Source organism: Mus musculus, chromosome 19 (genome assembly GCF_000001635.26).
Source record: "Mus musculus strain C57BL/6J chromosome 19, GRCm38.p6 C57BL/6J".
Classification (NCBI taxonomy): domain Eukaryota; kingdom Metazoa; phylum Chordata; class Mammalia; order Rodentia; family Muridae; genus Mus; species Mus musculus.
Genome location: NC_000085.6, coordinates 38,292,043 through 38,309,044, shown reverse-complemented (window position 1 = coordinate 38,309,044; position 17,002 = coordinate 38,292,043). Strand labels below are relative to the sequence as shown.

Genomic DNA, 17,002 nt, shown 5'->3' with positions numbered 1-17,002 from the left:
TACCAGGTAGCTATTGTGTGGAGAGTGTTCACACAGGCCATTCTGCTCCTGTGCTCCATTTACCTTCTGATGACTATGGATGTGTAACAAATCACCCCAAACAGATCCATTTAAAACAACCACTTTATTATTCTCATAGAGTCCGGGTCACAAATTTGGGCAGGGATATTGTGGATGGCTTGCTGCTCTTTAATGGCTGCCCCTTAGGTGGGAAGGTCTGATGTCTGGTAGGAACTTGACCACACGGTCTGGAGCTGTAGGCTTTACAGGACTGGTGGTTGATGATGGCTGTTGGCTGCAACACCAGCTGGGCCTGTTGACCAGAGCACCAGGAGGTGGTTGCTCCCGAGGGGATTGGTTTTCAACAAAGAAGAATGGCCTCTGGTTAGAAAGACTTCTTATGCAGATGTTCTGGGCTCTGCAGGCAAGTGTTCCAATTTGCAAGGCAAGAAGGAGTTCATGGTTTTTATGACTTAGCGTGGAAGCCAAACTATCACTTTCACCAAATTCAACGTATTAACAGCAAGTCACCAACCATTCAGGTGAGTTCGATGCTACCTCTTAGTGAATTTTGGACAAGGTCTCACAGGCGTGGGGGTTCAAGGTGCGGTAGGGGATGTATTTGGAAAAAATACCATCTGCTGTTCACGGGTTTTCTCATTTATCCCTCTTCTCAGAAGTAGGTTTTGTTATCCATCTTTACGAATGAAGAAGTGGGCTCAGGTTGGTTAAGATCTTTCCTGTTACAAAGCCTGTGCATGGCAGAGCTAGATTTCAACTCCGACTGTACAGTGCAGGCGTCCTCCAGCAGCATATGATGATGTTGCTTATTAGAACAAAGGAAAAGGCATTCCAAGGCCAGCGAATGATCAGGAGTTAAGCTTTCCTCTTCCTTATCACTCTGAAGCCAAATCTACTATCTTTTCTAGATGAGTAATGAAATTCTGTCTTTGTGCGTGGTGACCCAGGGTGTTGCTTCTTTGGAGACTGTGTGATTATTGTGGAGACCCCTGATGCTCCAGGCAACCAGACTTATCCTGGGCAGAGGGTACTGCTGTCTGCCTACCTCCATCCAGTGGGAACATAGCAAGCTCAAAAGCTCTCCATAGAGGCAGCACACATAACCAGTTTGTGCCCGCAATGTCTTCCCTACACACTTTCTTTTGCCTCTTCCCTTTAAGTCAGACGAAGAGCATAGCTTCCCCAAAGTTGCTCTGGTTGTTCCCATGATACTCAAAATCTAGAATTTTCAGGTCATTCTTTGTACACATTGCTTAATCTATAGATGTTTTTGTATATTTAGCCCGCTGCCAATCTTTTTCAAGACTACAGAGGGTGAGCATTGCACCCTCCTCCTGTATTAGTTACCCACAACCACACCATATTCTGAACAAGTAGCCAGTAAGTACTCGATAGGTCAGAGGGACCCGTGGAGTTTATTATAAGAGAAGGAGTCACTCGTTCCCCCTCCACCCCCGCAAACTCTTTTGTTTTATGCTGGGAATTGAACTCCAGGTTTTACACAGGCCACATTGAGTACTTTTCCGTGAAACTATATCCTCAGCCTTTGAAAAGCAATGTTTGAGAGCCTACATGTACATAACAGGCATTGTGCTAGCTACTAATGACTCAAGTGATCCAGAAGCAGGAATCTAGAAAATCAAACATGAGCCTCACAGGCACTGTGTGGCAGGTCAGTCACAGCAAATCCAGTGTCTAGAAGCAAAATGTCCTCTGCCAGATAGAGAGGCCTCCAGGGCCAGCATGTTGGGAGGCAAGTGCTCTCCATAATTTACAATCTACCAGCTGTCAGGAGACTCTAGAGTTAGATATTCAGAAGGTCCCAGATCAGGAGCTTTTCAATCCTAAATCTGAAATTTCTTCTATAAAATGGCTGAGTGGTATTTAACCCAGGCTATCAGATAGAACAGGGTGGTCTTCCTTCTCATTACAGGTTAGCCTTATCATAATAGGCAAACTCCCTCTCATTGAAGGGTGTTACCCTTTCACCTTTAAGTGTCCCTAAACGTCGTGACTTCTGAGTATTCAAAACCCACGGATAGAACCCGGATAAAGGTGCTTATAAATTATGGGAAATTATTTTCATTTGTTATCTTTACTCAATATTCATACAATAAATCCTTGATCCAAATATAATCCTAGTGTATAAAACTATTTCCTCAACATACAATCAACAGGAATCAAACAGCTCTTGTAAATAATTACCTTTGGGATATGAAAGAAAATGTAAACATTTTATTTGGCAGTTGTTTCTGAACACGTGAATAAATAAATGGAAAAGTACATATGAATATTTCTTTTCGGAGTAACAGATGCCATTAAACGCTTATTTACACATCTTCACTGCAAAGAACAGTTACATAAGGAAACTTTTGTCTTATAAAAGGTAACTTCCCACACCACTGGACCGGACAGTTAAGGATGGTGATACTGGTAGTATTGGCTTTAGCAGTCTCAGTGTTGAAAGGTATTCATCTGCAAGTGTGATAAGAAGAGTCATCATGCATTGAGTTCATCCAGGTCACGCACTGTAGAAAGTTTCCGATGGCAGCCGTGGAGTTTGGTGTCTCATGCGCTTAAGTCAACTATGACATGTTTGTAAATCTGCGTGTTTCCCTTAAAACTGGAAGCAAAGAGAAAATTACGCTTATTAATGGATACGTGTGTGAATGATCTGGGTGCCTGAACGTTTAACTCCTGAAACTTCACAAATTTGGCTTTCTCTGCATCCCAGTTATACACTTGAGTAAAGGAGTAATCGCTTCCGAGAATTGCATATTGGTAATTATTTATCTGAAGAGGTTGGAACACCATGGATCCTCGAGATGGCATCCTCTGGATGTCCTGGAAGGAGGAGCCGCCCCACTTCATGACTTTAGAGTCGCCAATGAATCTGGTCAAGCAGATGTACACATCACCTTTCACAGAGAAGTGCTTCACCGCGTATACGTCCTCCATGTTAGGAATGTCGGTTTGGTTAGTGAATAGCTGTGTTGCTTTGCTCCACTGGTAAATAACAGGGCGCTGAGAACTACTGGACAGGATTAAATGAGGTGTTCTGAGGGCCAATGGTGGTCTGGCTATTTCAAGGTATTCCACATCAGTATCCCTGTACCAGGCATGTAAGGATTGGTGGGAGTAGAATCCGTTTCCATTCCACTTGTAAATGGTAGTAAACCCAGCTTTGGAACTGTCAGCGACAACGAAGTACCAGTTGTCTTCAATCTTGAATGTTTCGATGTCATTGGGTTTTCGAATTTTGAGAACTTCAATATCTTGGATTTTTATGAATTTGTTTGCAAAACCATCTCGCTTATAGATATGAGAGCCACCAAACAGCTGGGCCACAATGACATAGAGCTGAGTGTCAATAACTATGGGCTTGCACACCACAGTGGACGTGCCTGAGGAAAAAAACAAATGAGATGTTAGATGTGTAGCCACACTCTGTGGAACATGTAAACCCATGGTTCTCAACCTATGGATTATGAAAGGGAGGCCAAACCAACCTTTCACAGGGGGTCACTTAAGACCACCAGAAAATACAGATATATAAATTATGATTCATAGCAAAAGCAAAATTGCAGTTATGAAGTAGCAAAGAAAATTTTATGTCTGGGGGGGGTGTCATACAACATGAGGAACTGTATTCAAGGATCACAGCATTGGGAAGGCTGAGAACCACTGATGTAAATGCACAGGCTGGAGTTGGAAACTTCCACAGAAATCAGCCTAGAATGAGAGATTCCCTGGGTTTATCAGGCGGGACCAATCTCCAAGGCTAAAGCAGCAGTGCCCTCAGGTTCTGGACCTTTATACCCATGGGGCCTTGTTATGAACAATGACATTGTCATGTTACATCCAACCTGCTCTTGACAATTAGGATGTACATAAATGATCAGAACTCTTTCCTCTCACTCCTTGCAGAAAGTCTTGTTTTCCTTGACATACTGATTTAATTTCTCCCACTGTAATTAACTGCCATTTCTGAACATATGCTTTATCAAAATATTACATTATTCCAATAACCTTGGAGTTAATGCTCTTAATGGTGTCTGTTAGCTAAGAGTATGACATTTACGAATATAGTGTTAACTCCTAGAAGGAGTTTAACATTTGGAAATCCAAAGATCTACAGAGCAAATCTACCCCAGACTTTTTTGACTTTAGCTTTGAGGGAAGGAGTCCCACAAGAAATCTTTCTACCAATTGAAAAAAGAAATTGAGACTTCTGTGTGTGTCCCCCACCCCATGTACATGTGTGTACATGTGTGTGTGTGCACTGCGTTCGTGCATGTGCATACAGATGCACCTGTGTGCACAGATACATTTGAGTACATGGAGCTCAGAGGTAAACCTCAGATGTCATTCCTTGAGTGCTGCCATCTTGGTTTTGGAAGTAAGGTCTCTGACTCGGATATCAAACTCCTTGATTGGGATAAGTTGACTGGCTCATAGTCACAGAGATCCTTGTGTCTCTGCCTCATCAATGCCGGGATTACAGGTGGACGTTACCACACCCAGTTTTTTCATGGGTTCTGGGGATCAGACTCAGATTATAATACTGAAATAACAAACACGTCACCATCTAAACTATCTCTCCTGCCCCTACTTGCGACTTCTTACAGAGCTAAAGTTACTGTATAACTTACAGAGGATGACAACATCTATGGGGTCAGTTTTCTTTTCTACACAGTAAGGGTTAGAGTATATTAGGGAATCCATCAGATTTCATCTCAGGGTCCCATATTGACTGACCGAGTGATCGTGACTGCTTGGTGAGCTCGTGTTGAGAAGAATTCCTTGGCTACATATGTATTCTGCAAGAAATAATGTCACAGGCAGGCAGTGACACCGGTCCACGGTGGAGAGACTAGTGACCATATCACATTTTATTTGTGATCTGCATGGTTTGAATATGTGCGTATCTCCAAACTTGTTTTGAAATGTAATCCTCAGTGGAACAACAATATGGAGACCTGAGGCCTCAGGGAAGTGATTAAATCATGACAATGGAGTCCTCATAAAAGGGCTTGAGAGAGTTCCTTTAATGTTTTAGTCCTTGCTGTTGCCCTGTGCATCCATAGAAAAGAGGCTGTCTTTGAAGTAGAAAGCAAGTTCTCACAAGATACGGAATCTGTTGCACTTCCCAACTCCCGGATCTGTGAGAAATACATTTCTGATGTTTATAAATAACCCAGCCTGAGGCATTTCATTACAGTACCGGGAGCAGACTAAACTATCATCTAAAGCAAGCCTTCTGAAAATCCGCAAGCAGATGACTCGTTCCTTTCAAGTTCTAGTCTACAGTGCCATCCAGAGCAAGCTGAGCATGGTAACATATGCATGTGACCCTAATGCTGGGACTGAAGCAGGAGCGTTGTGGGTTCAAGGCCAGCCTTGATGACACAGCAAGATCCTGAAACAGTGTTGTGTGCACACATCCAAAGACCTCACGTTAGACAGCATTAGAACCTGGCTGCTACACACTGGAGATTCCAGGAAGAAAGAGAAGCATCACCATGCTTGGAAAACAAAAAACAAAAAAAAAACAAAACTATTAGGATACCTGATAATGGGTGGGCTTATGACCACTGGCAAAATCTAATTAATAATTATAACCTTATAATTGTATCTTGCTTGGTGCTGTCTTCAAAGTGCAGAGTCTCACTATATATCCCAAGCTGGTCTTAAATTCACAATCTTTTTGCTTCAGCCTCCTGAGTTCTGAGATTACAAAGGTGTGGCACCCTGCCCAGCTAATGGTGGCTTTTTATGAGGACATTGGGCTGTTCTTAGGAGCAGATTTCAAGATGTTAGAAAACGGCTGCTTTCAGAACTGTTTTGATTGATATTTTACAACTTTAAAAACCGTTGAAATGGGAACAAGACTTAAGAGCTCTCCCACGTGGGAACAAATGGAATCTATGAACAAATTAAGAAAAAAACGTTGACCACAGGCTTACACACTGCAGGATTTCTCATAATCTCTGGTATATTTATAATTAATCTCCAAGAGAGAGAGAGATTTTTGTTTCAAGGAAAGCATTAACATCTTATTTAAAATGTTAAATCAAGAGTTTGAGAGTTGACCCAAAATAGTTTTCTTATTTAATTCACTTACTTTCAATTCAAGCAGATGTAGTTATAATGATAACTATATTTTTGTACCATGTATTCTCATTTATGTATTTGTGTCCTTTCTTAGGGCTAGAATCGGCAAACGACTTATTTCCACTTTCCTTTTATTCTTTTAAAAAAGCTTCCACCCTCTCCCATGTGTGTGTGTGTGTGTGTGTGTGTGTGTGTGTGTGTGTGTGTGATGTTATTTGTACATAAATGCATTGAGGATGCACTCATCTGTGTGTGCATATGTGAAGGTCAGAGGTCAGTGTTGGGCATCCTTCTCAAATGCTTCTCCACTGATTCGAGACAGGGTCTCTCACTCAACCAGGAGCTCACTGAGTTGTCCAGACTGGCTAGCTAGTGAGCTCTCAGGCTCCACCTGTCTGAGAATCTACAGAGAGATGCCTGCTACTATGTCTTTTTACAAGGGTGCTAGAGATCCAAACTCAGTTTTCCATGTTTATGCAGTGACTTCTGTACCCAGAGAGCCATCTCCCTAGCCATACTCCCTCTGCTTTGGGAAAACACACAGCACAGTTCATTGTTTGTTTGAAATAGGGTCTTATTATGTAGCTGAGCTCAGCCTTCTGATCCCATCTGTCTTGCTCAGCTTTCCAAGAGATGGGATCTCATATGAGTACCACCAGGCTCGGCTTATTTTATCTTCTTATTTTAGAGTTAAGAACAATGAGGATACAGTGAAGGTGATGGGTTTGTCTAGCCAAATAGTAGCAGAACCTAGATTAGAGTTAATCACTGAGATCTAGCACTTTACTCTGAAGAAAAATAATCGTCCTTCTAGAGTATATTTTATATACTCAGTACTATGCCAAGTTTCTTTTCTTTTCTTTTCTTTTCTTTTCTTTTCTTTTCTTTTCTTTTCTTTGCTTTGCTTTGCTTTGCCTTTTCTTTTCTTTCTCTCTTTCTCTCTTTCTCTCTTTCTTTCTCTCTCTCTTTCTTTCTTTCTTTCCTTCTTTTTTTTTTGTTTTTTTTGAGACAGGATTTCTCTGTGTAGCCCTGGCTGTCCTGGAACTCACTCTGTAGACCAGGCTGGCCTTGAACTCAGAAATCCGCCTGCCTCTGCCTCCCGAGTGCTGGGATTAAAGGCGTGTGCCACCAACGCCCGGCTTCTTTTCTATTTTTAATATTTATTTATTTTATGTATATGAGTGCTCTATCCGCATGTACACCTGCATGCCAGAAGAGGACACCAGAACTCCGTAGAGATGGTTGCAAGTCACCATGTGGTTGCTGGGAATTGAACTCAAGACCTCTGAAAGAGCAACCAGTCCTCTTAGCCACTGAGGCATCTCTCCAGTCCCTCTGCTAAGTGTCTTAACTATAGGATCACATTTCCTTACTGTGAGTTAGATACTATTCTTATTTACAAGAAGAGGAATTAAAGGTTAGTTAAAGTTTAGCAGGCAATCTCAAGTCACTTAGTAAAAAGTTTGGGGTTAACACAACTAAGACCAGTCAGAGCATTTCTTCATAAACTCCTCTGTTTCTGCTGCCCTTGGGCAAAGCAGTTTAATGTTCTAGTTAGTATTGTTAGGTTTTTTTTTTATATACCTGTAATGTTGTCATAATTCCGGAAGGTCTTCTCTACGTGGTCCCATTCCAGGAAAATGCATTTTCCAGTAAAAGGCTGAGCAATGACTACATATTCATCATTCAAATAAGAAAAAGTGTCTATGGACAGCGACTGATAAGGTAGGTCTTGGGACTTTGCAAATTCTGCAAAAATAGGAAAAGAAGATGAATAAATGTAAGCTAATACTACACCTCGCACTTCTTGGCTAGATCCCAAATACCCGTACATCATATATTTATTTCAGAGATATAATAAAATGACAATTCTGCAATTTTTTAAGCATGTAGAGTTTTAAAGGTTCATAATATTTCACACATTAAATCGCTCAGATGGTTCTTAACAAATTTTAAAAAATCAATTTTTATACGTGCAAAAAAGCAACCTTTCAAATAATTTTCTGCTGTAAAATGGTTTTCAATACATTACCTGTAATGATACAGTCAAAATCCTTGGGGGAGAGGCTATTGATTTTCCGTTTCTTATATTCCGGTGGGCCTTCACAGTAGATGTCTTCCACAGTTGCATTGGTATGGCCGAGCCATTCCACCAGCCACTTCAACTTACAGTCACAATTAAATGCGTTCCCTCTTAGGTCCCTGAAACAGAAACCTCTGCTGCATTTGCAGTGCATGGGTCCTGTCGTGACCCACGCGTGACCAGCATTAACCTGCACATGCTCCGTTATCTGTGTCGAACTTGACTGCCTATTCAGCTTGGGCTCAGAAGGTGATCACAGAGCACCCCTAAAGCCACCCAGATCCTAGTAACCTATTTTTGTCTGGATTCAATGCTGTCTTAGACTAGAAGAGTAGCTAGAGTCAATGGAAATAGTGCATGAGCCATATACATAAGTTGCATTTTTTTAAAAACAGGGGCACTAAGGAAATGTAAAAATGAACAGGTATTAATAATTTTAAAGTTTTATTTATTCTAATACATTCAAAATGTCATCCTCTAGATGTATAATCAATATAAACGTTATGAGATAGCCTACTGATTAATCAATACTCTGTTCTCTCTCTCACTCTTTCTCTCTGTATTATCTTTGAGATTCTCTGATTAGTTTATGCTTACATCTCAATTGTGATGCTAAATTCGCATCAGAAATATATTATCTGTGTTTAGAGTTCATAAAGTTTATAGCTCAAAAATAGATTTATATTCCTTAAGTTGTTCCAAATGTAATTATTTTCTAATATAATAAAATGAGAAAAAAACTGCAATCTAAACCTTAAAAAAATTAAGGATCTTGAGTGTAGCCATGCATGCTTAGCCTGTTCAAAGATCAAGGCTCAGCCTCTTGGACATAAATTAATAAATAGATAAATAAATGTAAAACGTAAAATGCAGTGCCTCATTTGTTCTAGCAGCACACCATCCCCCATAGCTAAGAGTGTCCAGCAGGTACCTTACTGGGTCTAAAGGACAGAATTCGGTGATTGCTGTATGATTATTTAATTAAATCCAGTGAGCCACTGGCTTTTCTTCTTCATAGACATAGTTAATCCTGACCCTGTTCTGTGGTCTACAAATTCCACTTTAATAAGAAATGACTTCAGCATAGCTGAGTTAAGGCAGACATAATTCCTACAGCAGCCTGTGCCTGTAACAAGCTCTATGGCAGAGTTTAAGTTTCCACTCATGGCCTTGGGTCACCAAGCTCTCGGTTTATTCTGCTTCTGTGTTGGTTTTCCACTTCTTTCCTGGGCACACAGAGTTCATAAGATTGGTGCTGCCCATTCTTTATGCAGCACATAAATAATTTTAAACACAAGAGTATCTAGCTATTTCTTAAAGTCTATATTCATTTAAAAAAAATCAATAGAAAAATCCTCTAAGAGACAAGTTATCACGAATCCTTGTACTTCCAAAATGTCTCTTGATTTGTCTTAAACTCATTCTGGGATTCTCTGGGGGAGTCTGAGCTAAATTTTAAGTGTTACATTGACACAGGATGGGAAAGAAGCCCCATCATGAACTATATTCCAAGTAAGTCACAGGGCATCATCTAACTTTCAAAAAACGTTCCCAGAAGTGACCTCATCCCAAGAGTATCAGCCTTTTTGGGCTATGGTAGACCAGAGTAGATAACTGATCTGTCAGCTCTCTCAAGGCGGTTTCTTGATTCTGGCACTTGCTTGGAAATAAACCATTTTTCAGGAATTGGGAAAGCAGGCATGATAGAGGAGCTGGGGATGACTGCGAAGAACAAAGAAAGGTTTTCATCAGCTTCTTGATTTGAAGCTAAATTCTGGGCTTAGAAGGAAATTTGAATTTGTTGTTATTTGAAAAAGCTGTTTTGGAAACATGAATATAGATATAAGTATAGATATAGATATATATATCCCCTCTCTCTGTACATGTATTGTTATATTTACTTTCTCTATTGGTTCCATCAAAACACATTTATATTTATTTAATTTCCTCTTTCTATATTCTATCGCAAAGTAAATGATAGTAAAAAATGTTCTCAGAATTATTCTCAAAAATAAAGTAAAGTCTGAATTGCTGGGAAAAAAAAGTTCTCACACATCTTCCCATTTGTTCCTATTTTCTACTTTATTTATATTCTACTCTATGACATTTAAATGCCCTGCTAATGTTCTGGAAGACATTTAAAGAGACTAAATTGCTTTTGGGAGGACTGGGCATATAGAAGTTGCTTTGCTTACAGCAAAATATACAAATTCCTTGCAACAGATCTTTCACTCTGAGGCTTAAAAGTCAAAGTTTGAAAGCTCTTTTGTTTGAAAAGGGGTCAAAAGTAATTAAGTTCATTCCCTTCCCGGGGTTTAAGCCAAATTCCTAGGGATTAAGCCTAGAGTTGTTGTTCAGGCTAATGAGAGAAAAGGCAAACTCCCCTCCCCTCCCCCACTTCCTGCTCCATTTCTGCAGCCTGACCAACCCATGGGTGTAACCTTTCATCTTACTCTGTCAGTTTCTCAGACTCCTTTATGTTTTTTCTTTGTAGCCCTATTTCCTGGACTTCATGAGAAAAAGAGAGAGAGAGAGAGAGAGAGATCTTGCAGTAGCGGTGGCGAGCTCTCCTCTCTAGGCTCCCCCAGTGGCCCTTTTGATCACCCCTAAAGATAGGCACATACTTTGCCAGAGTAATGCCTGGGTACTGTGTATTCACAGTTTCCCATGCTAAATCACAAAGGAGTCTAATGTAGTCTGTGTAGGTTCAAGTGATGTCAGTGAAAGCATTCTAATTTTAAAGCCAATTTAAAATACTAATCATCAATATCAGATCTCATTAATTATTTTCAATTAATCAGTCAGTGATTTCTTAAGTCCTCTTACACATTTGTTAAGGAATCCAGGCCTTTGAAAATGTCTTTTGGGAGTGTCTGGAGATTGTTGTTTGCAAGACTCCTAGGAAAAGAAAAAGAAAAAGAAAGGTGATACAAAAAAAATGTAGTGAAAAATTCAATAAATGTATTTATGAAAAAGCTTACTTATAAATTACTTTTAAAAATCATTTTCAATCTGTTAAATTGCTGGGGTTCAAACCCAGGACAAGAGGCTGAGGTTCCTATTTAACATACCTGGCCTCCAAGTTCTCCCAGCATCCTTCAGTCCCTTCCTGGTATACCCCACCCTCTACTTCCCAGCCAACAGGCTGGGCTTCTCCTCCCCAAGAGACTCTTTCCTATATACTGGTCCCACTTCTCTCTCTGGTCACCTTTTCTCTTTTCCTTCTCCCTCTCCTCATGGTGACTTCTCTGATCTTGTTCCTTGGGACCAGTGAACTGGCCTGAGAGCGGTTTCCCAATAGACCTACCTTTGTATAATATGGCTTGAACTGGCTCATTTCACACAAGGAGAAATAACATATCAATGATCTATGTAGTACTTTTATTTTTCCCAAGACACTACTCAAATTTCTGTTGTTGAATTTTCAATTTCTGACCTCTTTGCTTCAAGATCCACTTAGCATTGACGTAACACTTGATACGTCTTGATATTGACTTGAGGCAATAGCAACAATGAACCATCAGCAGAATAGTGCGTGGGTGTCACTCTTAGAATTCATAACCTGAGACTCCTACTCAGAGGTCCAACCTAGAGGATGCTTCCCAACCGATGACCGACTACACTGGATGATAATATCCAATTCCAATGCTCTTCCTCTTTTGGCTGAGACTTTGACTTCCTTCCTTCCCCAGTCGGATCCCTTGCTTCAGAGGGCAGCTAAACTCCCAATCCCTTTGCCTTCGTGTGCTTTCTTCTTTCCAGAGTAAGTTCCCTTGTTTCTGGTTTTCCATCTTGGCACAAAGCTTTCTCACTAATATCCATCCATCCTCTTTAATTATTCCCTTCTCCTGACTCTTACCCTGTCATCACAGAATCATTTTCTTTCCCTTCCTAATCGCTGCTCTGCAAATGACTAGAATGACTCTGAAGATGGCTACCAACCAGAAAGTAGTTCAGATAGCAACAAGGTAAGAGAAATGTATACACATTACAGAAAAATGAACAGGAACAATCAAGCTCTGGAGAGGGCACATGGTACTGACACTTTTGGGGTTTTGTCAGCACGCATGATTTATTTCTCACAATAACATTTAAGTCTAGAACAGAAGAGCCTCTTGTTGGCCTCAAAAGTCCTTGAAAAGTTCTCTTAACTTTCTTTTAAGATATTCTTTGAGGTTCTATCTCTCTTCTACTTCCTCTACTTAAATATGGGATTTTTCACATTCGAGCAGTCCTGATTTTTTAGAAAGTATTATAAAGTTCATTATGTTGTTTGTTGGTTTTAGAAATTACTACTAGATGTCAAAACTTTTTTTTTACTGAACCATGGAATGTAAGAATGGGAAAGAATGTAAATAATTAGAAGGTTTAGGTCTCCACGACAATGGGTTTGGTGATGAAGGGCCTAGCATTGCAGTCAGTCTGAGCTGGGTGGAAATCAGGTCTCCACCACTTTGTAGCTGGCTGACTTCTGGTTTACATCTTCTCTAACACTCCTGCTACACCTGTGTAGAACACCTGCTACAGGCCCATGTGCTAAAGGCTTGGCTCTCAGCCTCTGTTGTGTTATTGGAAATGGTAGAAATTTTAAGAAGTGGAGCCTAGTGGGAGATCATTTGGGCTGTGTCCTTGAAAGAAGACTGTGACTCTGGTCCTGACCTATGCTGGTTAAGTTTTGTTAATTTGACATGAGCCAGAGTCATCTGAGAGGAGGGAACTCAGTTGAGAAAATGGTTCCATCCTATTGGCTTGTAGACAGGCCTGTGGGACATCTTCTTGATGGATGATTGATGTGGAAAGCTTCAGCCCACTGTGGGCAGTGCCATCCCTGGGCAGGTGGTCCTGGGTGTGTAAGAAAGCTGTGGAACAAGCCAATAAGCAGCATGGCTGGCTTCTGCTTCAGTTCTTGCCTTCCGGTTCCTGCTTTGGCTTCCCTCAAGAGACTATGATTCAGGATATGTAAGCCAAATAAACCCTTTCCTCCCCACATTGCTTTTGGTAGTGGTGTTTATCACAGCAATAGAAAAATAACCAACACACTTCCTGTTTCTCCATGTTTTCTGATTGTTAAGACTTTAATTCCTCCATACATTCCCACCATGCTATGCTACCATAGGCTCAAAACAAGCACGAACTGAAACTTCTATAGGTGGAAGCAACAATATCTCATCTCAAACATTGTTAGAAAAAGAAAAATGAACAAGAAAGGAAGAACAAGATAGCCTAGGATAATATTTAGTATCGAGATTGCGCTTTAAAATGGTAGGTGGGGGGAATGAGAAGATGGAGGGGGAGGGGCAAGAGAAAGGGTAAAGGCTCCTGTGTGCTATTGTCCAGAAACAATATTGGGAAAATGGATTGCATGAATGGACTGTCATGGCTGTCCACGTATACAGCAATAACGAACAATGTGAAGGTTAGTTATAGAAGATAGGATGGCACTTCCTAGGATTGATGAACAGTAAGACTGAGAAAGCTGGACTAAAAGGAAATAAGACTGGGTCATGCCAAAGGCTTTCCTGTCCACTCAGCCTTGGACTGGATTTCAGATAGCTTCTCTGGGTCTCTGGGAAGCCCCAGAGACATCTGATCGATTTAGATGGACAGACACAGGCAGAGGGGTGTGAGCAGACTCACCAAGGAACCAAAGCTGGCAGAGTCTGGGAATAACTCAATGGAAAGCTGAATGGATTCTGAGAACGATCAGGCTTCTAGTGCAGGTTGAATGTGGTAAGTGGAGAAAAATGTATCACAGGCTCGGAGGGATCAGCAAACCTGTAAATGCCGAGGTGGGTTAGAGAACTGCCCGAGGGCCAGTTAAGAGTGTTCAACAATTCCCAAATGAGGAGAGAGTGGAAATATTAGTATTCCATTGCATAAGCAAGGGAAGATCTTTCATCTGCCTTTGTCTGTAGCTGTGAAGAATTGGAAACAACGGGCATCTCTGCTAAGAAGGGATTATGTAAATAAACAATGGTTCATAATTAACACACACTACCTCATAGATCTACAAAATGAATTATAACATGCCTAAGAGAAAATAAATATGGAGAACAGTCTGAAGAGTGTAGTCTCCAGGCAGAGAGAGAGGTCTGTATATATAGGTCTGTAGATATACAAAGGAAGCTCTATGGAGAGATCTACACACTTTGTTGATTGAGAGTCTTGTGCCCTGATAGAGCCAGCAGAGAAGAGGACTCAGGGCCTCCTGGATCCACCACAGGCACCTGTGGGCTTCAGAGAGACTCTCCAGAGAGTAGAGACACCTAGGGCATCAGGCCTGGGCTACCAGAGGAAAAACACTCTTTGCAGTTTGTTCAATATTAGTTTTTTATCCAAAAGGGTGAAGAGAATGAGATCTTGGGGGCTATTAGGTAGCTGGGACAGCTGTAGAGCCTGAGAGAGCACTGTTTGCTTTAAGATTAGGCTTCCACTAGGGTTGTTAGGATTATTCTACCTCAGCCTCAAGTTCTCCAGCCTGTGTTACATTTTCTCAGAGCTCCCCACTCCCCGCAGCCTGCCCTCCAGCCAGCTTCATAGAGAACAATTTCACATTACCCTCTTTCTTGGTCTCTTCACTGGGACACTCTGGTAAGAACAAGGGTTAAATCAGAGCCAGACTTTCATACAAATCACAAGAATTCTTAGAAATAAGAGTAAGAAAAATTTGGAGTGTAAAAGAGAAAGGGGTCTGGGGACAGAGGTGGCCTTCAAAGGTGTCAGTTGACTTTCAGCTGGGATGAGCAGAGGAACAGTAGGTCCTTGCCTTGACCCAAGCCTGCCTTGATCAGTCTCATTAGGAGATTCTCCAAATCAGCTCCAGAGTGCAGTGCAAAGTGGTGTGAGCAGGGAATGGGGGGCAGGCTTGAGTTCTGGCAGTTTTCTATGAAGCCGGTTCCTCTTGGGTTAGAATGATCTCCAAGTCCCAACCTTGCTACTGAATCACATCTCCATACCTTCCCCTGTGAAAGGCTTGTGGCTTCATCTTTAACAAGAGTCAGATGATTCTGGAAGCAGTGCTGTAAGCCACACGCTTAAGAATCATTGCCTCTGACAGGGGTTTTTCTAGGATGTCCCAGAGACACAGAGTATTAGGTGGGGCTAATAGATGGCAGAAGACAGGACAGTGAGAGGCTGAGGAAAGCATTTCCTCACTGTTAACCACTCCTCCGATTGCTCTGCTTTGAGAGCTTGAAGAATGCGCTAGTGCCATCAGTATACACCTCCAAATGAGTAAAGTTAGTGCCATCAGTATACACCTCCAAATGAGTAAAGTTAGTGCCATCAGTATACATCTCCAAATGAATCAAGATCATGGAAAGGGAGGCAGGGAGGGAGAGTCAGGGAGGGAGGGGATGAGGAGCATTGAGGGAGGGAGAGAGGCAGGCAGGGGGAGAGGGAGAGAGTCAGAGAGGGAGGAAGAGGGGCAGGGATGAAGGGAAAGGGGCAGGCAGGGGAGGGGGCAGGTTGGCAGAGAGGGAGAGGGGCATGGGGGAAGGGAGGGAGGGAGGAAGGGAGGGAGAGGAGCAGTGAAGAAGAGAAAGAATAGGGAAGGAGGCAGGGAGAGCGGCAGGGAGTCTGGAGTGGGTGAGAGGAAGCTCACTTATCTAGGCATAGGAAAGAACAGATGATACTTCTCCAGGATTCAGTCATGTGGGCTTATCCCCAAAGACAGGATTTAAATTAAACCATTTCCTAGAGATACTGCCACTAAATGTTAAACACCAAACCCAGGCTAATTCCCCACCCTTAATACCATTAGCATAGGATTTGGGGAGATTAAATTCCTTCATGAGCTTAAAAGTGCAAATCTTACTCAAACCAAAGCAGGATATTTAACTTTTAAGATCTGAATAGTTGGTATAGATTTCAAATGGGCAAGTATTATTATTATTATTATTATTATTATTATTATTATTATTATTATTATTTGGAAGAAAAGAATAGCTATGGGCAAAGACAATCAGTTTGTTAAATACTAATACTCCATGACCCTTTCCCCCTTCAGTAACACATAACTGTCACCATGACTGTGGACCAAAGGCACCAAGACTGTTAGCACAGGTATAAGGAAGTATCAGAGGGAAAGTGTCCACAGTCTGCCTGTTGTGGAATAGCTGCTGGGTGCTGAGCACTGCCGGGGATAGGAAGGATGTCTACAATAGCTCAAAGCAAGGATACCCCTGAGTTCCAAATCAGTAAAGAAGCCTTCCTTTTAGCCTTAGTGTTGACAGGTTTGTGAGGATGTAGTATATGGTATAGTGGATAAAGGGGAATTTCTGCTACCAGCCTGCCGAGGTTCAAAGCCTGGAGCAGGTCATTAGCCCTCCTGTTTCTAGATTACTCATAGTTAAAATGATGATGTTGGTAATCTGTGAACTGATGGTGAGGGCTGGGGGTGCAGCTTGGAAAGTAGAGAGCTTGCCTAGGGTGTAGATCCATTACTAGGATGCTTGACTAACATATGCAAGTTCCTGAGTTCAAGCCCCAGCACTGCATTAACCAGACATGGTGACATATACCTGCAATCCCCTCATTTGGGAGGTAAAAGAAGGAAGATGAGAAGGTCTAAGGTCATTCTTGGCTACATAGTGAATTTAAGCCCAGCTACAGGCACATAAGCCCCCTTGTCTTGAAAAGAAAGAAAAGAGAAGCAAAAAAATAAAAATAAAGACTTGGAACTCAATTAATCTGAGTATCACTGGTGATCTTGGCCAGAGTTGCTCCAGTGGAAAAGACAGAGTAAGACTCGCTAGAGTGGAGACTAGGGGTCAATTAGCGCTT

The 17,002-nt window shown here is 41.6% G+C and overlaps 1 protein-coding gene across 3 annotated transcripts in view; it reads right to left on the bottom strand.

Annotated features, from left to right (window-relative positions):
* Window positions 1-105: 105 nt before the first annotated feature.
* The window catches only part of Lgi1 (leucine-rich repeat LGI family, member 1), a 44,253-nt gene continuing 27,356 nt past the window's right edge, over window positions 106-17,002 (bottom strand). For all 3 annotated transcript variants that reach the window (NR_157558.1, NR_157559.1, NM_020278.3), the window contains 4 exons: window positions 11,045-11,116; window positions 8,168-8,337; window positions 7,720-7,884; window positions 106-3,425 (listed from right to left, as the gene is read on the bottom strand). Coding sequence is in view for 1 of the 3 variants with exons in the window: in NM_020278.3 (NP_064674.1) it covers window positions 2,590-3,425; window positions 7,720-7,884; window positions 8,168-8,337; window positions 11,045-11,116 (1,243 nt within the window). In the remaining 2 variants the exon portion in view is untranslated. The remainder of the gene's footprint in view (window positions 3,426-7,719; window positions 7,885-8,167; window positions 8,338-11,044; window positions 11,117-17,002) is intronic.